This window comes from Sebastes umbrosus, chromosome 8 (genome assembly GCF_015220745.1).
Source record: "Sebastes umbrosus isolate fSebUmb1 chromosome 8, fSebUmb1.pri, whole genome shotgun sequence".
Classification (NCBI taxonomy): Eukaryota; Metazoa; Chordata; class Actinopteri; order Perciformes; family Sebastidae; genus Sebastes; species Sebastes umbrosus.
In genome coordinates this window covers 32,834,339-32,854,931 of record NC_051276.1, presented here as the reverse complement: position 1 = coordinate 32,854,931, position 20,593 = coordinate 32,834,339, and the positions used below count along the sequence as shown (strand labels likewise).

The 20,593-nt window shown below is 40.5% G+C and overlaps 2 protein-coding genes across 3 annotated transcripts in view; both read right to left on the bottom strand.

Annotated features, from left to right (window-relative positions):
- The window catches only part of rasgef1ba (RasGEF domain family, member 1Ba), a 128,402-nt gene that overhangs the window by 25,675 nt on the left and 82,134 nt on the right, over positions 1–20,593 (bottom strand). The window contains exon 1 of one of the 2 annotated variants that reach the window (XM_037777000.1): positions 7,541–7,821. The exons of the other annotated variant lie outside the window; for it this stretch is intronic. The gene's annotated coding sequence lies outside the window, so the exon portion shown is untranslated. Of the gene's footprint in view, positions 1–7,540; positions 7,822–20,593 lie in introns of those variants that run through there. 2 annotated transcript variants of the gene reach the window in all.
- LOC119492510 lies at positions 14,940–19,502 on the bottom strand. Its single transcript, XM_037777001.1, has 3 exons — positions 19,366–19,502; positions 16,086–16,724; positions 14,940–15,830 (listed from the first exon to the last, which is right to left on the bottom strand). The coding sequence occupies exons 1-3, from the start codon at positions 19,499–19,501 to the stop codon at positions 15,325–15,327; spliced, it is 1,281 nt and encodes a 426-aa protein (XP_037632929.1). The 5' UTR covers position 19,502; the 3' UTR covers positions 14,940–15,324.

The following is a 20,593-nucleotide window of genomic DNA, read 5'->3' as shown; positions in this document are numbered from 1 at the left end:
TTACTTCCACTGCTACCACATGTTTGTGTATGTGTGTGTGTGAGTGTGTGTCAAGGAGGCAAGAACAACTCCAGATGCATGGTACGACATGATGACGAGTGGAGGAACACGTGTGCAGTCCTGTGCTAGGGAGCTAACGTCACACTAACATCAATCAATAGAAAGTTGTCATACTACTCCTGCAGCGTCTCATCGATCCGTACGTTCCAAACAATCATCGCTCTGTCAGTAAATCACCAGATGTGTTACCTCCATGCTACGAGGACGTGACAGCACGATACACAAGCCTCCCTCCAAACGCCACGCCCCCAAAATTTGGGCCGAATGAAATGATTGGACGGGCTTATTACAGTCCAGATACCAGATTTTGTGTCAGAGCATTTCAATTATTGATTGCTGTCGGGACATGATGAGAATTTCAACAAATATAACATTTTGAAGAACACTACCAACCCTAGCTTTAACGTCCTCACAAAGATAGAACAACAAGCTCACACACACTTTCCTCTGCCAGCCTCCTGACCTCTGACCCTGGCACCTCGGCTCAATCCCATGCCAGGCAGACTTATGGCTGGGGAGACACAAAGGGCCTTTTCACACTGCAGGGGGGTGGAGAAGGGGGTCGTGCAGGGTGCAACAACCCCACCCCCACCCATCATCACAATCCTCCTCCACCACCACCTTCTAGACAATATGCTGCCCCGTGGCGGCCTGCCGAGTCAGGAAGCCTTTAAGGCTGATGCACTGCGGCGCTGCTGCCAGGGACGGATACGAGGATGCCAGGAGGTATAAACTACACCTGCCCACACACTGCCACACAACCAGTCCAAACTGTCCTGTGATGTAACATTGGTTTGCAGAGGAGGCTTACATAAGAACAAAAGAAACATCTGGACCAGAGAGTGAAATAACAGATATTATTTTGTAGCATCTAACAGAAGTCTTGAGCTTAACCTTTAAAAAAAATCAAAAGACGCAGCTCTGTTTGCTCTTGCAGGAGCACACACGGCTCCATATAGATCCCTAAAACAACCCCTGTTTATTCATAAGTTCACTTAAAGCCTCCACCCACACGAGGCGAACCTTCCACCCTTCCACTTTCACACGCATGCCGCTCCATAATGCACGCGTGCACACACAGACCATCGCTATTATTCAGCCAGACAGCCGTGATGGCCATTTCCATGAGAAAAGGCGAGTGTGAGGAGTCAGAGCATCTGCTGCACCATGTGGCTTCACTGCAGAGAGCGAGAGAGAGAGAGAGAGAGAGAGACCGGGACATCACGAGTCTGATGGAGGGATACTCGACTAGTAAAAGTCAACTGGGTTTTGGATCCACTGGGGTTTACTCCACTGAGGGTTTTGTTTTTCTGAACTTAAGAGCTTTTTTCTTAGAACAACAAGTACAACCACAGATATCTACTGTCCACAAAGCAGCTCTAGAAGCAGCGCCGGGGTTCAGATGAAGAGCAGCACATGAACAGCAGCAGGTGATCGAGGACTGAGAACTCGTCTCTTTCACTTTTCCCAGCTGGGATGTAAAACCACCAGCTCCCTGATCCCACGCTCGCTTCTCTTACCATGAAGGTGGGGGTTGTTTTGGTTGGATGTGGAGCTCAAACTATTAGGCGACCAACAGGAAATTAATCAAAACAACAATTTTAATACTCCTTTTGTTGTCTTAAGTAATTTTAGTATTTAAATTATTGTTGATTTATGAGTTTAAGAGGAGACCAAGGGCTCGGGGGGAAATTGCCATGGGCACGTGACTAGAGCTGCAACAATAAACTAATCAATAATGAAAATAGTCATCAGTTGCAGCCCTAAACGTGTCCTATTTTTTGACATTTTGTAGATAAACAATGAATTGATAGAGCAAAAACAGATAATCAATGATCGGAGTATTGTATTGGGAGAAAAAAGGTTGTATTGGTGAACTCCTGGTTGCTGCCCAAGTTCAACATTTCATTTGTGGCACAAGTTAAACAGTCAGTTTAGTTGGACTGGGATTAATCTCAAAATATCCAACCTTCATCTACCAATCAACTCAAATCCACACATCTGTATCCTCTACAGATTCAAATGAACACATACGGTGAGAGCACTGGGTTTATAGAATCTAATATTGCAACAAGTTGTATTGAATCTTCAGTACTGTGACATCACTCTCCGTCTCTTTGAAAAGGTTTGAACAGTTTGGATTAATCTCACGCTGCCAGGGGCAGGTGAGCTTCTTTTGAAGATAAAAGCCGTGTCTCTAATAGAAAAAAAAAAACCTCAGATAGAGGACACCGTGAGATCAGATGTTGCACTTTGTCCTCTTCTCTAATCTCTCCGTCTCTTGTAGCAGAGCGGCACTATTTGCTGGTCCTGGTTTGTTCTAAGGTTGCTTTTATAAACACTCTTGATACGGTTGGTGAAATTGATGCTTTTGGTTCGTTTGCTATTTAGTCTGGTTCGGTTTGCACAAATTAAAGCGGACCAAATAAAAACACGTATTTGCTGAAGGGCGTACGAAGGAGAGAATTTATCTTTTTCATCTCGAGAGCTGCCACTTCTCTGAAGGGAATCGTAGACTGTTATGTATTGCTGTCGAAGTATTCTCACTTTGACTCAACGCTGATCTACTGTGCGCACGAACCTCTTCTCCTCCAGTTTATATAGAAAGAAACGTCACTATTACATATATATTCTGTACGTTCTCTTCGGCCCAGATGTCAAGCAAAGAAGTCAGTCCTCTCCCACTCACGTTAACCTGTTGTTTACCTGTGTCCATCTCAACAAATGCCTGCACAGAAAGCCTGCGTTAAAACAACCGGTACGAGACCGCTTGCGAGAGGTGGTCTCGGACCATTTATTTTTCGTCCACACTAGTATGGTTACTGCGTTCACAACTGCCCAAACGAACCACACCAATTAAAACAGACTAAATATTGGCTTGTGAACGCGCCCTTAGTTTCATAAATTTTATCAAATGTACTTTATCTATTTTACTTACAAAGATTAGGGCCACTTTTGGCGATAACGGAGACCATATTCTCGGGCCAAAAAATGCTAATTAGTTTAGCAGCAAGAGGATCCCACCACCACCATCGCCACCACCATCGCCATCTCTGCACTAAAGCCAACAGTGTCTGCTCTCCACACACGCCAGCTGCAGCCTTCACCATAATCCTAAAAACAAAGCGCAGGATGCCGACAAGCAGCAACAACTGAGACATTTACATTTGGCTTCCAGGTGTGTGTGTGTAGTAGTATTAGTAGTGGTGGTGAAGGGTGGAGGGGGGGGGGACCACATATCAAGTCCTGACAAAAGCAAACTCTTGCACGTTGCTGTTGGTTTGCACGTGGCTGCTGGCTGGGTGGCAGCAGAAAGTAAACAAACTAAATGCCACAGCACGGGGGGTGGGGGAGTTAGGTTGGATGGATGGTTTTAATTACAGCCTTGTTGGCTGTGTGTGTTGCCATCTGCCTCAATGTGTAAAAAAAAAACCTCTAGTTTGGACTTAAATTGGATTTAAAAACAGAGGATATTCAAATTTCTGTCTGTTTCTGCTCAAAAGATGTTTTCAGCTAAAAAGCATCGAGCTGTAAACTGACATACAAATTGTTGCTTTTGGGTGAAAATTTCTTTAAATATTCAAAGTCAGGTCTATTTTTACGCTCACTCAGACACTGTTCCCACTTTTTTATTGGCTAAAACACCAACCGCTGATTATCACACGGCAGTGAGTCTCTCAGATGATTCAGGTATGTCTCGTGGTAGTCTTGAGGGGCTGGGACTTTCTTCCTAGTATAGTAACACTGGGAGGTACACTCAGCTGAAACAGGCAGCTTAGAAATGAAATTGAAAGATGCTAAACTGATCATGTGTTGCAGCATTTGGAGGTGAAATACGAGTTGAGGAGAAGTGAAACCAGGACTTTTTGTTTGAGGCTATGGTTCACTGAAAGGTTATAGAAAAGTCAAACTATTTCCCTTTTTTTGCCCTGTAGGGGGAATTTAGAAACAAAAGCACCAAACCTCTCCGAGCATATCAGGAGTAAAACCCCACCATTTACGTTAAATTCCCTCCAGGCTGCAGAGCCATCAGTGACACAAGCTTGCAGGTAATTTAGCCTCCAAACGTTCGGGTGGGGCAGCTTCCCCCCAGAGGGAAAATGACGGAGCCCGGTCTCCTCGCTTTTGCTCAAGCTATCAAAGAGCCGACGGAGGCTCTTCTTCCCGCCCTGCCCGCCGTGTTAACGACCGCTCCTGATGAGCGCCCATCAGCAGTTCTAAAGGCTGTAAAGAAAAAAAAGCCTGAACACACAGAAAAGGATTCCCGTGGTTCGCGAGATGCAGCCGGGAACGCCCATTTAAGCACTTCTCCGATGCTATTTTCCTGAGAAATTCCCAGGATTGTGCTGCAGCCACTGAGGTGTACACACAGGTCAAAGCAATAAAGCTCTGAGACTTGTGATGTAATTTGATTGAGAAGTGGTTTCCACAGAAAGAGAAAAGGTTGGGGCTGTAAGAGGAGGCGTCTAAAGCAGCGGGGTAATGTGATGCTGCTCGGAGACACTTTGAGGGTCCGGCAGTAAATCAACAGCCCCCCCTCCGCTGTGTAAACACTTAAAGGCACGAGGAATCTCACTCATCCATGGCTTGAGGAAATGAGGGTGAGAGATAGCAGAGTGGCTGCACAGCAGTGCCAAGAGGCCACGGTGGAATAGTGGAAGTAGTCTAAATAAAGACGGCTGGTTGCTGGTGGTGTTGTTAGAAGCTGGCGTGTGGTCACAAGTACTTCAAACTAAACCAGGCGGAAGAGTGTTAAACAAGAATACACCTGTCTGAGAGGGCTGCCAGCAAACGGAGGGACTGGAACATGGACCAACACCACATCTCCACATCCAGCTGACCAGATATGTGACTCTAGTCCCAAATTTCAAGTAAGTCTCAAAACACTTGGTCCAAGTCTCAAGAAAGTCCAGAGTAATTTTTTCTTAAGTAAGTCAAGTCACAGGTTATGGCAAGTTAAGACGAGTTCTTAGTTAAGGCAAGTCAAGAACCAAAACAGCACATCTTCCCATCCAGCCTGCCAGACGTGTGATTCAAGACATTTGGACGAGGTCTCAAGGAAGTCACAAATTATTTGGTCTAAGTTTCAGGTAAGTCCCAGGTTATTTGATCACAAGGAAGTCACAAGTCATTTGGTCGCAAGCAAGCCCCAAGTCATTTGGTCCAAGTCTCAAGAAAGTTCCAAGTAATAAGTAATTTGGTCCAAGTCCCAAGTAAGTCCCAAGTCACTTGGTCCATTTCTCATTTAAGTCCAGAGTCATTTGGACCATTTCTCCCTAATCAACAATATTCATATTTTATATTTAAACTGAAAACAAAATTGACACAGACGTCTTTCGATTAATTTATTTTCTGTCAATTCAAGACAGAACAGCAGCAGCAACAACAGACCAGAGAGGAGAGGCGGCTCACCACAGAGAAATCTTTGTCTCTCTCGACCTTTTAACCTTTTCCAACCACCTCCTACATCCACGCCAGTAACAAGTGTTGTCCTACCAACAGGGTAATGTTTGCAGCTGTGGCACTGAGTGGTAAAAATCACAGCTTCCATACAGGATTCTGTCACCTGGCGTCATCAGCCCTTGACAGCCTCATGAATCCCCCCCGCTGACACTAAAACATCCTGCACAGAGGGGACGCCGCAGTAGAAAACAACAACACCTTCATGGCTTCTGATACGTCAAGAAATGAGTAAACAACAAGTTAAGATTCAACAACAAGCAGGCTACAGGTTGGGATGAGATACTGGAAACGTTAAACAGGTTAAACAGGCACATTTCAACTGGTGTTTTGAGGCGGCACGCTCTCTTTTTAGGTATTTCCCCGTCCAGATGCATCTTGAATAACGCCTCAATACCTTGATCTAAAAGACTAAGGCATCTATGTGCAAACTGGGCGAAATTTGGTTGAAAAGTGTAAGTTTTTCTTAGATATCCATGTTATAAATCCATCGATTCACCACATCTAAAAGACTGTATTTCAACGTGCAGTCATGACCTGCTTCACAGTCATTTAAATACAAGTTACATATAACCAAGCTTTCACTCTTCAGCCAAATTTAGTCCATAAAGTGCTCCACAAAACACAAGTTAAGCATCTGCAACTCCATGACAACTCCATCGACTGATGAACTTGCTAATCAATAAATCAGAGCTAGTTTAAGCGATAAACACTGCTCATTTCTTTCAATCCCCCAAAGCTCTGCAGTCTTCACACCACTTTTTATGTACAATTACATCACCGCTTTCATCAAAATATCAGGCACCTTCTTAGACCCCCCAAAGCATCTATTTGTCTGCATTTTGTTTTTACAAACAAAGCCCACCACAGCACCAGAGTACAGCAGCAATCATGCAATCCACAGCAACAATAACTCATTCAAGTGTTTCCAGAGGAGGCACCCTCACACTGTGAGCCTGCCAAATCACCAATAAACGGATTTAACTTGTCAGCACATTAAGGAACCCCTCAATGCATGCTTGTAGTACAGAGAGGTGGCACGGAAAGCCAAGGAGAGCAGGCCAGAGTTACACAGGAGAGATGTGGGATTAACTGCACTGATCCCTCACTAGCTTCAGGAGGAGATGGGAGGGGGGGAATCCTCTTAACCAGGAGATAGTGGGGGTTAAATATAGTCCAGCACTGACACTGTGGTACATTTCAGGGGTCACTTTAGGGGAAATTAACAGATAAGACACCAAATTTGTGTTTGTTTTGATTGTGGAGGATGGAGATTTGGATAAAGCCAATAAAGGCGCATAGCCAGCACTCACACTGCAATAAAGGGTCCATATAAACACAAAAAAACTCAAGATGCATTATTAATATTTGCAGGTAAGTTGGGAAAATACCTTTAAAATCTTCTTTTTTTTTTTTTTTTGCTTTGTTTGGTTTTTTTTTTTAACTCTACTCTTTCTTTTTGTCATTATTATTATTGTTATTTATTTTCTTGGTTTTGTTTTGAATGTTGAGGTTGTTTTCTCTATAGTGTACTTGATGGGTTTGTCTGTAAGATCATCGACTTAAAAGTTGCTTTATAGACTGTTGTAATTAAAAAACAGTGGATTGCATATATGAAAACAGCCTTGAAAAAATAAAGTATAAAAAAATAAAATCAGTGGTCAGTTGGTGGTACATTTCAGGGGTCACTTTATGAAATAATTAACAGATAAGACACCAAATTTGTGTTTGTTTTGATTCTGGAGGATGCAGATTTGGATAAAGACAATAAAGGCGCACAGGCAGCACTCACACTGCATAAAGGGTCGACATAAACACAAAAAAACTCAAGATGCAATATTAAGATTTGCAGGAAAATAGCTTTAAAATCAGTGGTCAGGTGGTTTACCAGAGCTGCCTCTTTAAGGAGAAATAAAGTGCGCTCTCTCTCCACCACCTGCGCGCATTCTGTGTCCAAGACGCACAAACAAACACACTCAGTTGCATCCTCAAACATTCACACAATCAATCAAATCCTCACCTCAACAAGCAGGAATCCAGGTGACAATCTCCCTCGTATCCTTTTTCCAGAAAACCTTGTGAAACCGCCTTTTATTTCAGACACTTTCTCCTTTTTACATGAAACCCTCCCCGGTGCTCCCGGTAGATCACTGCAGCATCATTCAGCTGCAAAATGCACGAAAAAAGGAGCGCGACTAGTCGGTTTCAGAAGAAGAATCCGTGAGAATGAATGAAAGCTCCGGCTGTGTTGCTGTTGCTGCTCCTCCGCCTCCTCTCTGTGTGTTTGAGCTCCGGAGCTCCGATCAGCCTCAAGACTTCACTGTGACGGAGAGGCAGCAGCCAATCAGAGGAGAGGAGAGGACTCACCCCTCCTCCTCCATCGCATCATCCCCCTCTCCTCTTCTCTCCCTTTCAATTTCATTTCCCTTTCTCCATCTAAACTCTGACGTTTCTTCCATGATCTGTATCTTTCTTCCTCTTATAAGTTTCAATTCAGATTTATTTTTATTTAGCCTACAGGGATGACAGATGACGTGTTGCCAAATCATCTAAATCCAAAAGAAAAAAAGTACAGTATGACAAACACATTGAAAACTTTCCCAATTTCTTAGGTGTAAGATTAGTTTCTGTTAACCGCAACACACAAAAATCAAGATTTTTATTTTCATATATAACTGAATTTATTATGATATAAATAAATAATTGGTCCCTGATATTGTTGGCTTATGGTAAATGGTAAATGGACTTGCATTTATATAGCACTTTTTCTAGTCTTCCGACCACTCAAAGCGCTTTACACTACATGTCAGCATTCACCCATTCACACACATTCATACACTGATGGCAGAGGCTGCTAAGGTGCCAACTTTGCCCATCAGGATCTAATCTAAATACTAAATCTAAGTATGCTTCGGGAGCAATTTGGGGTTAAGTGTCTTGCTCATCAACATCGACATCAAACCACCGACCTTCCGATTGGTGGACAACCTGCTCTACCCTCTGAGCCACAGCCGCCCTTATGCGTGTTTAGTCAGTTTCACTACAATTTACACTTGTATTAACAAATAAGTGCGGCCAAACAGGTTAAAAAATGTGAGAAAGAGAGTTACAGGGGTTATTAATTTGTTCATTTGTTACCTCAATCCAGAACATAAGGAAGGGCGGCCACCGGCATTTTTAAAAAATATTATTATTTTTTTTTTTTTTGACCAGGAGACTGGTGTTTTGTTTTGTAAGTTACGTTAGTGACGTTTTTCCATATATGTTACATTGTTTCTGTACGTATTTTAAGCCCAACCATGACGCTTTTCCTAAACCTAACTAAGTGGTTTCGTTGCCTAAACCTAACTGCTAACGATACCATAGTTTTGTTGCGTGGCGTACAAATGACATGCGAAAAGCCTAAAATGATCCCCTTTTTCAAAGTATTCATAAAACCGCCCTCAAGATGCTATAGATCCGCAACAACAACACTTATAAAAAGTCTTTCATACCAAAAGCATAACTTTTTTAAATTCATATATTTGTACATTCGTACCATTCACACTGGGACCATGTCCGTTACTGTTCTCTGTACTGTGCTATTTATTGTATGTATTGTGATTTATGTTGATGTGTTTTATAAAGAGCCGCAACGATTAGTCGATCGAATAATCGCCAACTATTTTGATAGATTAATTGTTAAAGAAATTTTTCATGCAATAGTGTCAGAAAATTCAGTTTTCAGCCTCTCAAATATGGAGATTTCCTGTTTTTCTGTTTTATATGATATTAAACTGAATAGCTTTGAGTTTTGGGCTGACACAACAAGACATTTAAAGACATCACATTTTTATCTTACACGTATTGTCATTCTATCTTATCTTATATATTGATTTTAGTGCTGAGTTGACCCGCTCTCTCATCCTATACATTTCATTGTACTGTTGACCCTGTGTTAATCTGCACATGACAAATAAAACTGAAACCTGAAACCACCTTGGACTTTTAAAAACTGGGACGGACATTTTTCACTATTTTCTGACATTTTATAGACCACACAATTCATCGATTAATCAAGATAATAATCGGCAGATTAATCAATAATGAAAATAATTTTTAGTTGCAGCCCCAGTTTCAACCAAACTGAACAAGCCGAGTTCAAATTTTCACATTTTTGGACTATAAAGATTATTATTATTATCCTAAATATCTGTACCAAATATAATCCGATAGCTCTTAAGATATTTCACTAAAAAACACAAAAGTCATGAGATCAACAAAGTCAGTAGGATTCCTCCTCTGGGGACCATGAATGTCTGATACCTGATAGTTGATTCAGTCTGTACCAAAGTGGTGGACCAACAGACATCGACATCACTAGACTATAACAACAATTACAACAAGAACTACAATAACTAAACTGGAAAAAGAAAGTTCGGAAACCTGTGTTTGATCGATTATTTCTCTGTTGTTCCAATGCTAATTGCCATTGTATTTTACATCGTTGGAAAACCTGTTTATTTACCTTCACAATGATGTCCAACTTGTAAGGATCATGCATTTGTGGGATGAGCAGCACAGCTGATTATGTGGGTAGCGCCCAAGAAAAATTTGCCAAAATGCTCCGTCAATGGTAAACAGTGTATTCTCCTGTTGGTGTTGACTCTTGTTTTGAGTTGTTTGGTGGATTGGATGATTGAACTCTCTATCAGTAACAAGGAACAAACAAGACATATTGGCAATTTTACACTTTATTCATTTAATACAATATGTCAGGAGCCTCAGTAGCGTTGGAAGATCAATACGCAGCCACAACAGCCTGGCACCTCCTCCTCATGCTGGCGAGCGTTATCATCTTGGAGGATGAAGTTAGGTCCCTGATTGTGGAGATATGGGATCACCACTGGCTGCAGAATCTCATACCGATATCTCACTGCATTGAGATGGCCTTCAATGATGACAAGCCTTGTTTTGCCAGTGAGGGAGATTTTTCTTGGGCGCTACCCACATAATCAGCTGTGCTGCTCATCCCACAAATGCATGATCCTTACAAGTTGGACATCATTGCAAAGGTAAATAAACAGGCTTTCCAACGATGTAAAATACAATGGCGCTTTAGCATTGTAACAACAGAGAAATAATCCACCAAACACAAGTTTCCGAACTTTCTTTTTCCAGTATATAATAAAATACTCCTTATTGTCCTGCTCTGTATATTTAGTGTGTTCTGTGTATTCATTGTGACCTGCCGATGAGCTACAGAGGAAAACAGTCTCTAAGCTAACAAGGTTATAATTTCACACTCACCCATAAATATTTTTAATTTATTCTCTCCACTCCCCTTCCCCCCCTTTACCCCTCTGTTCTCCCATTTACATCTCCATCCCTCCCCCTACTCTCTCTCTCTCTCTCTCTCTCTTTTTATATCTACACGCCTCACTCTTAGTTCAGGTCATGTATGCTGAAGCTTCATGACCACCGAGAGAAATTATAATTATACAGATTACATCAGTGAAGAAGCTGTCGCATGGAATGAAACCCAACAGCTGAGTCTCTTTCTCCGTCTCCCAACACAACAAAACGCACCGCTTGGTTCTTCAAACCAACAGTGATGTTCATTGTTTGTCCAGATAATTCAAGGTGACAACTGTTTCTATAAGTGGGCGACACATGAAAAGGAAGCTGCCTTTTGTTGGGAAATAAAAAAACTTGAATCATTTGATTTCTACACAAAAAACTGCAAATTAAATGACACAATCATGCAAACCACAATTATGTTTAAATGTATTAAATCCTTTGATGCAGTGTTCTGCTCCTGGCAGTGTCACCGTGTTTTATCTGCGGAGTTATAAAGGTCATTGTGTGATTATTAGTTCAGTTCTTTTTAATTTATTTAGCGTTCATTTAACCAGGAAGGTCAATAAAGAATTAATTCTCATCTATGACAACCTGGAGAAACGAGAAATTGGAGTTATGACACAAAAAATACTGCAGAAAATGTCATTCTAACACAAAAGCTTATTTTCATTTGTTTACAACGTCCCTTGCTCATCTTTAAACGAGAGAAAAGAGAACAAGACTGCAGAATGTTTTCCTCTTTCTTAAGCCAAACTTCGCTGTAGTTCAGTTACTCTAAACAGTAAAGAAATGTGACTTATATAAAGACTACATACTGGAACGTTTGTGCTTGGCTGACTTTCTCCACATTTGCGAGCAGAGTAATAAGTCACGGTAAAATAACAGCAAATCAGCCCAAATCTCGTCAACATCCAGAGGTATTATGTAATGTGGTATTAGCGCAGATTTACGTGTAGGCACTAATCCTGCTTTTCTCTCGCTTCAATGACTGCACGGAGATTGACCACTAAGATCAGGATTGCAGTCATTATGGTGGACACAAACACAAATATATGCCGGCAGACACCACAAACAATAGTCCAGTCAGGCCTGGACCAGGTTTCCATTTCAAGTGGACAGACGGTATAATTGTGTGTATTAACAAGGCTTTGAACAAAATATCTTTCAATCTGGGTCTTTGTCTTTAAGGAAGGCTCATTTTTGGATTAGTTTTCCAAACAATTTACTACAACGACTGACACTGACTGAATGTGACAGAAAAGCAGGTTTCAATTCCCAAATTACTAGCATGAAGAGCAACCACATTAAAAAGAGCAAGCAAGAAAAGGCCGGCCTTATTCTATTTTTTTGTTATTGTCAACTTATCCCATGAAAAGACCAAAACCAATATTGTGTTGATCTGCTGTTTCAATACTTTCCGATCTCCCTACCCAGTCTGTGGCTCTCAAGGTGAATGTGAGATTGGGAGCATTTCTGTTGCGTCCACACAGCTCTCAACATGGCGACAACTGAGCCCGCGGCTCAAAGCTAACAGTGCTAACAGCGCTAACAGTGAAAACAACAGCAACACTGCTGTATGAGAGCAGTGCAGAGCAGTGCAGAGCGGCGGCTATGAGCTAACCAGTGGGGCACGCTCATGTGTAATAACATGCAATAAAAGCATGCACGGCCAGCCCGGCTATGTCAACAAAGCACGGAGAAGCTCTGATTATAACAAAAACAGAGGGAGAGTGACTTCATTCTCTCGGGTTTCTGCAAGCGTGATACGAGGCTGATATGAAATGTTATTAATGAAGCTTTTTTTGGTTGGAAAACATCATCATCCAACGTATCCTGTGGTTTGCTTAAACATACAATGCCAACATTTATTCTGGCGACTGGGTTGAAATATAATATGTAGTTTGATTTTCAGAAAGGGCTCAGTGATTTCCTGAAACAGCTGCTCACTAGTTTTTAACAAACCTTACTCAATTACTATTTTCAGTGGTGGGTTAATACACATTTGGTGCTCTAGTGAGTATTTAGAGCAGCAGGACGGTGTATTGATCTAGATTGTATACGTTCATGAAGGAACATGTCACAAAGTGCAACTCATTGATGTGTTTTTGGACAATGATGGAGCTCTGTGGCAGAGAGGAATAAGATATATCAAACTCTAGATACACAGACGATACTCGTTAGTAGATACATTAATTGCTGGGTTTGGTCTTTTCATGGGAGTTGTTGTTGTTTGTTATTCGTGTGTCTGGTTTCTAACATGTCTGAATGACAGAATACCAGCCTGACCAGTGTTGATTACGATATGGTTTCAGCATTTCAAAAGCTAACAGAAGTGGGGCTTTTCCAATCTAACTCGTTCACACTCTGTGCCATTCAACACGGTTTGCCCTGAAGGCAGCGTGAAAGATTTCCAAGTTGTCCATCCAGGTAACAGTCAGCTACAGCCTGGAGCTTTAATAAATAGGATTCCTGTGAGTGTAAAGCAGGGCGTTCACAGAAAAGGGCACTCTGGGTTGGAGCAAAAATATTTATATCACAAATCATTCCAGTGCTGTGAAAAGGTACAATATGTCCCCAGCTTCATTAACAGACTGTGTGACTGAAGACATCAGATGTTTACTGTTGTGTGGAGAAAGAGCCTGACTGGAGCATCACAACTGTGCTAAAGGTCTCTTACACAAGCGTGACATCCAGACTGATGTGCTGCATTTGAAATGTTCCTGCAGGGAAATAAATAAACATTGACTTTATGTTTGTGCTACATTCCCCATATAGCTTCAACAGTGAGCGGTAAAGATAGGCATCGGGAGGTTACAGTGACATGTTTCCCATTTGTGCCGCCCGGGTAGCAGCCAGGTCACAGTTCAGTGTCTCAGTGCTCATGGACACTCGGGACAAACATCCTGAGTCATGATAAACACCTATTTTTGACACAGAGGGAACTGCACAGCTCTTTCATTTTAATAGATATATTGTACATCTTTTGTAGTATGTTTTTCATATTTTAATTGTAATTTTCTTCTGCTCTATATTTGGTTTTTATTTTCTTTTACTATGTTTATGTTATGTAGCAATACACCAAAGAGAGATCAACTCTCTGTGCTATATTTATATTACAATATGTCTTCTTTTTGTAACAGAAATACATTCTCCTATATGTAGATTTAATGTATTGACATTAATTGACAGCTTTGAAAGCATGAAATCAGTTAAATCACCAAATTGTAGACAGATTATACTGTATATAGTGATTCATACTGTAGCTGTTGGTTGCAAATATTTTCCTACAAAAAGAACAGTCAACTGTAATAAATTATTATTATTTATGACAGCAAAGAGCCACGATGGTACCAGTCAAATGCTTTGTCAGGACATCATTGTTTTCTCATAGGAACTGTCCCCCATATGGTTCACTTGCACTATTGGATATTGCATATAACGGCTGCTTCTTTTCACATTTAACTCGGTGAATTAAAGGTTTATTTTGACCAAACTAGAGTTGGAACAGTGGAAAGACTAAAGACAGTATTGATGAGTTTTATTTTATTATTGTCGAGTTTGAATGAAGTGCGTTACGATGATCAGCGAGGTAAAATTACTGTTTTCTGACTGGAGTCTGGTGGCTTTGAGGAGAGCATATTAATTGTATGTTTTGTACGTTAATAAATTATAATAATTATAATTAAATCCCTGTTGATTTTATTTATTATATTTTCACTTCAACGCGTGTCACATAGCATCGCGCCAGAAAAGGAGTAAAAGTTACCCGGGTGTCATGTTTCCATCACTGCTGATTGGAGCTGGAGGTGATAAATACCTGCGACTACTGCACTCATTTGTCCCGGGAATGAATGTGGATTGTGACCTTTCGCACTGAAGACAAAAGCCAGATGTTAGTGGGTGTTAGTGGGTTTTTTGTCCAGTGGGAAGGGAGCTTAACAGAAGTGATAAAATCGTCACTTGGGTTGTTGAGACTTTAGCAACGTGTCAATATTGCCAACTATTAGTACAGATTAACACGTTTCCATTCGTATCAAAAGGCTACCCTGTTGATGAACAGATTCCAGTGGAAAACAGGAAATGGTTGAAAATATCTGTTTTTTTAATTTATATAAAAGTGCATGAAACATTTCATTACATTTGTTGCAATCAAGTGACACCTAAGAAACCCTTCCAAAGATGTTGTGGCAAAGAGAAGAACAAATTCTCCTTCAAACTTTAACTGTTTCTTCTTCTAAGCTTTCTGACCGCTGGTCAATCATCTTCTTATACTCACAGATTTTGAGGGTCTTTTCCTGAATTTGGTTCAGTTCAAATTTCACTTCATATCACCCAGGGTTAAGGCCTAATCCAAGCCGCCCTGAGTGGGACTGTTTCTACATAATCAGTGCCGTTATTTGGTTCCACCTGAGCTTGAATATCATTCCACACTTTGGGTTAAAAATCCTTGAGGGTGAGTGCATCCTAATTCCCGCCTTTGTTGATGGTATGATTTGGACCAGTTGGTGCCTCTGCTACAGTCTGGCTGCTTTCACATTTACACCGTTGTTCTCTGGCTAGACTGGTGAGGAGCTCCAGGACTCTGATCTCATGCTCCATGCGAGCTTTCTCCCTCCTCTCCTCCCTCTCGGCCGTCTCCCTCTGCCGGCGCTCCTCCCTCTGCAGCCACTGCGACAGGAGGTCCTGATGCCAGTGAGCCTGCTCCTGCCGCTGGCTCTCCAGCTGCACCAGCAGGCCCCGGGTCTCCGACACCAGCCGCTGGAAGCAGTCCGACAGGTGCTTGAGGCAGGAGGACTCGGGGTGATGATTGCCAGAGGTAGGGGGGGTGTTAAGGCATGGATCAGGGTGTGCAGTGAGAGGAGAGGCAGTGGATTGGGTGAGAGGGGGAGGAGGAGAAGGTGGAGCAGCTGGAGGTGGAGGTGGGACTACATGTGGGGAAGGTGTGCTCATGCCGTTTTCCACTAGTGTACCTATGACAAAGGATATAAAACAGTACAGGTGTGAGATTATTACTGATGACAGGAATATCTCTGGTTGTCTACAGAAATTATTTTCATTACATTTTATATTATATATTATATGTTTGTTATTATTTTCAGGAACAAGTTTACAGTTAACTTGCACATGTACAAAGTATATGGTGTGCTGGTGAAGTTTGTAATTCATCATAACTACCAACAGCAAAACTATTAAGACCATAAGAAACTAATAATCACAGTACATACCCGTCATTTCACGATGGATGGATGATTCCAGATAAACTTCATGGTGTCGCTGAGGGAATCCCGTATTACTGAACTCAAACTCATCCGTTGAATCTTCTCTGTCCTCCAGCTTGACTTCAGAGTCGAGCTGCCATGACTGACAACCTCCTCTCTCCTCCAAAGAGCTCAAACGTTGTCTCCCTGTCCTCCCCAAAGAGCCAAAATGGTGTCCACTAATCTCTGTATTAGAATTTAAATCTGCCGGGATACTTCCTGTCCTGTCAATAGAGTCAAGGTGATGCTCTGCCATCCGTTCCGGAGAAACAAAATATGGCCCTCCTTCCCCTCCCGCTGACCTCCGGCCCAACACAGCATCCATCTCTGCAAAATATTTAAAAGTGCAAGGCTGCGAGCTGTCAACGCTCCTCTGTAGTTTGGCTCTCACATAGTTGGCCTTCAGAGTTTTGACCCGAAGCCGACACTGGTGTGGACTCCGAGAGAAACCCATTTCACTCATGCGGGCTGAGAGGTGTTTGAAGACATGCCGGTTGCGAAGGTTTTCTGCCAAACTCTTCTGGATGCGCTCGTCGCTCCAGGCGCAAAGCAGCACCTGAGTCTCCTCCACCGTCCAATTAACCGAGCGCTCAGCTTCTCGTTTTCCTGTACATACAGAAACACAGCTGAAAACTGCTTTTTGTACAAGAGGGAGCGTTATTAAATGGACATGGACATGAGGTGCAAGGTCGGAAAACAACTGCAATGAAAAAGTAATAACTACACACTGACTCCATTTAATCCAATCCAATTTAATCCAGTTAGGATCCAATTGTGGTCTGTTTCACAAAATCTAGAACAATTGGAGTGTGCAGATATTATTTTTGCTGGTAGAAAACTACACACAATCGTAGATGTTGACCAAATCAAGCAGCCCTGCAATAAATGTAGTTTTTGTTGAAACTGTCTTAAGAGAGGTGTTGATTCAACTGTGTGGTAATTTTATAGGCTGCAGTTTGTGGTGCTGTTAAACTATATTGCGATATTAACTGAGAGAGGTTTTACTTTCTAAATAATTAGTCCATCCTCACTGATATAAAAGTGGTGGGAAATATTAAAAACACCTTCCAGCACGATGCCATACAGCGACACCTCTCTATCTAAAACTGCATTAGTTTTAGCTAGATGGACCTAGACAACTGAGTGTACATCACTGTCTGAACTGTAGAGAGGGTGTAAGCACAGCAGAGTAGCAACTACACAACAAGCATCTCCATCTTTAACCATACTGTCTTATATTGAGTGCAATAACCAGAAAATTAAACCATTACTCATTTTGATTGGTCTCACTCTGGAGTCTTCTCATGGCCACTATATGTTCCCTATACTGCACAATAGGGTCCACTGGTCTGATCTGAGAATATCACTTTTAGAGCTACAACAATTAATTGATTAGTTGTCAACTATTAAATTAATCACCAACTATTTTTATAATCGACTAATCAGTTTGAGTATTTTTAAGTCAAGATTGCAGCTTCTTAAATGTGAATATTTTCTGGTTTCTTTACTCCTCTATGACAGTAAACTGAATATATTTGAGTTGTGGACAAAACAAGACATTTAAGGATGTCATCTTGGGCTTTGGGAAACACTGATCGACATTTTACGTAATTTTCTGACATTTTATAGACCTACAAAATGATTGATTAATCAGGACAATAATTGCCAGATTAATCGATAACAAAAATAATCCTTAGTAGCAGCTTTAATCACTTGAATAATCATGTGTCATGTTAAACTACAAGTCTGCAGGTTTTTAACTCATCCAGATTCTACACCCACTGATCTCACTAGTAAGAAATAACATAATAATAATAATAATAATAATAAGAAGAATAATAATAATAAGAATTTAAGGAGTAGAGTGTGGTAGTTTTTTATCTGTCACTATCCTCATTATGACACTTAACTATGCAGTAAAATAAAGATATTTAATTTCCATTCATAACAAAGTGTGCATGTATTGCAGAAGTAAGGATCTAAACTTAGCCACAAACTTATCAACTGGCTCCAATAACATAACATAACATACAACATAACATAACATATCATAACATAACATATAATATAACATAACATAACATAACATATCATAACCTAACATAACATATCCTAACCTAACCATAACCTAACCTATCATAACCTAACATAACCTATCCAAACCTAACCATAACATAACCTATTCTAACCATAACATAACATAACATAACATATCCTAACCATAACCTAACCTAACCTAACCAAACCTAACCATAACATAACATAACCTATCCTAACCATAACATAACATAACATAACATATCCTAACCATAACCTAACCTAACCTAACCTAACCTAACCTATCATAACATAACATATCATAACCTAACCTAACATAACCTATCCAAACCTAACTGTAACCTAACCTATCATAACATAACATATCATAACCTAACATAACCTATCCAAACCTAACCATAACATAACCTATCCTAACCATAACATAACATAACATAACATATCCTAACCATAACCTAACCTAACCTATCCAAACCTAACCATAACATAACATAACCTATCCTAACCATAACATAACATAACATAACATATCCTAACCATAACCTAACCTAACCTAACCTATCATAACATAACATAACATATCATAACCTAACCTAACATAACCTATCCAAACCTAACCATAACCTAACCTATCATAACATAACATATCATAACCTAACATAACCTATCCAAACCTAACCATAACAGAACAGAACAGAACAGAACAGAACAGAACAGAACAGAACATAGTCGTGGATTGTGCTGTTAAACCCAGCAGATTTAGCTTCAGAAACTTAAAGTCATGTCTACCTCTAGCAGAGATCATAGCCTCTCATTACTCATGCTTGTTAATTAGCCAGATAGCAAGCTGTTAGCACACACTGATGTCACATGTCAGCTAGCTGAGGAAAAGTTGAGAGTTAGCCATCAAGCTAATTCAGCTACAGAGTAATACTAGTCTGATATAACAATTCAAAAGGCTCAGGGTGTGTTTATGCAAGCAGGACAATTAGCAACGAATGATTCAACAGCTTAATAACTGAGAGGAACTGAACTATAAAACTATTCCTGCTCTCTGACACAAACCCAGCTAGCTAAGGTTAGCAGCTAACAGTTAGCTCTCCTAGCTACATGACCTGTTTGTCTCCTTCTGACTCTGCTGAGTGTTTAACAACAAACAAAACACGTCGGCTGCTTAAATGATTCTTACTTTTGGTCGTGGAAACGGAGCTGGTGGAGTTGATCATCGCAGGATTCATTTTAACGAGCTGAACAAAATGTAAACAATCCTCACACACACACAGACCGCTGCTCTCTTCCGGGTGACGTCGAGTCCAGCGTGACATGACGTCGTTACGTCAGTTGACGTTGGCAGAGTTGTGATGCAATATTAAATACACTGATACAGAAATTTAAAACATGTATAATGAGATTTTAACAAATAAACAAATAATTAAATTAATTAATAATATTGTATTCTGTTCTAATTACTTATGTGTATCTCTCTGTCAATATGTTGTGCACAGCCAAGCTATATATTCCCCATAACACTCATTTACATATTGTACTAAAAATATATTACAAAATCATAAGTTATATATGGCCCAAATCTACAATGCACCCATTTGCCCTATATTTTATCTTTACACATCCTATATATATTATTTATATCTTCTCTGGGATCATTAAAGTTTTATGTTATTGTATCCAAGAAGGATATTATGAGTTTAACATCACATTTTCATTCATTTTTAATATGCAGTATATGCATGTATATGCATGTACAATATTTATTCAAACATGTGCATCAATATAATGCGCAACCGTTGACAAAGCTATGGTAGTTTTATGTGATAAGTATGAGGTAAATTTCATCTTATGATCAGGTGTTGACACATAATGTGCCGATTATCAACATAATACATGCAGTATCTCTAGATACCTACTACGGATATTAAAGAGATGTAAATGTTTGTTTCTGTTTGGGCAGTTTCTAAAGGTCAATATACATTTGAGGAATTATTCAAAAGCAATAGGAGTCAAAATCGAAATTAGACTTTTAAAAACATTGTCATTTATAAATTACAACGAGTAAACGAGGTACAAGTTAATGTGATAAGAGCTCAAAAACAGAAATGACGTACACACAGCAGCTGGGTTACGGGAGTGGGGGTTTAGCTATATGTCATATATGGTATACTACCAAGACAACGACAATGCATGAATAAATGCAGCCACCTCATTCATTTCAAAGAGACAGCACAGTGGGGTGCCAACGCAGAGGCCTCAGGCACAAAATAAAAAGCAGTATTGTAAAGCAAGAAAGTTTAACCTGGCTCAACCTTAAGCACAACACAGTCCCATGTCATCTGGCACGCAACACAATGAAATCAAATACATGCAAGCACACATTCCTTTGTAATGTGAACAGTATAATT

Coding starts and splice junctions, on each gene's coding strand:
- LOC119492510 (XM_037777001.1), bottom strand. CDS start 19,501: ATGTCACGCTGGACTCGACGTCACCCGGAAGAGAGCAGCGGTCTGTGT. Junction 16,725..19,365: donor CTCCGTTTCCACGACCAAAA/GTAAGAATCATT, acceptor CTGTATGTACAG/GAAAACGAGAAGCTGAGCGC. Junction 15,831..16,085: donor CATCCATCGTGAAATGACGG/GTATGTACTGTG, acceptor CCTTTGTCATAG/GTACACTAGTGGAAAACGGC.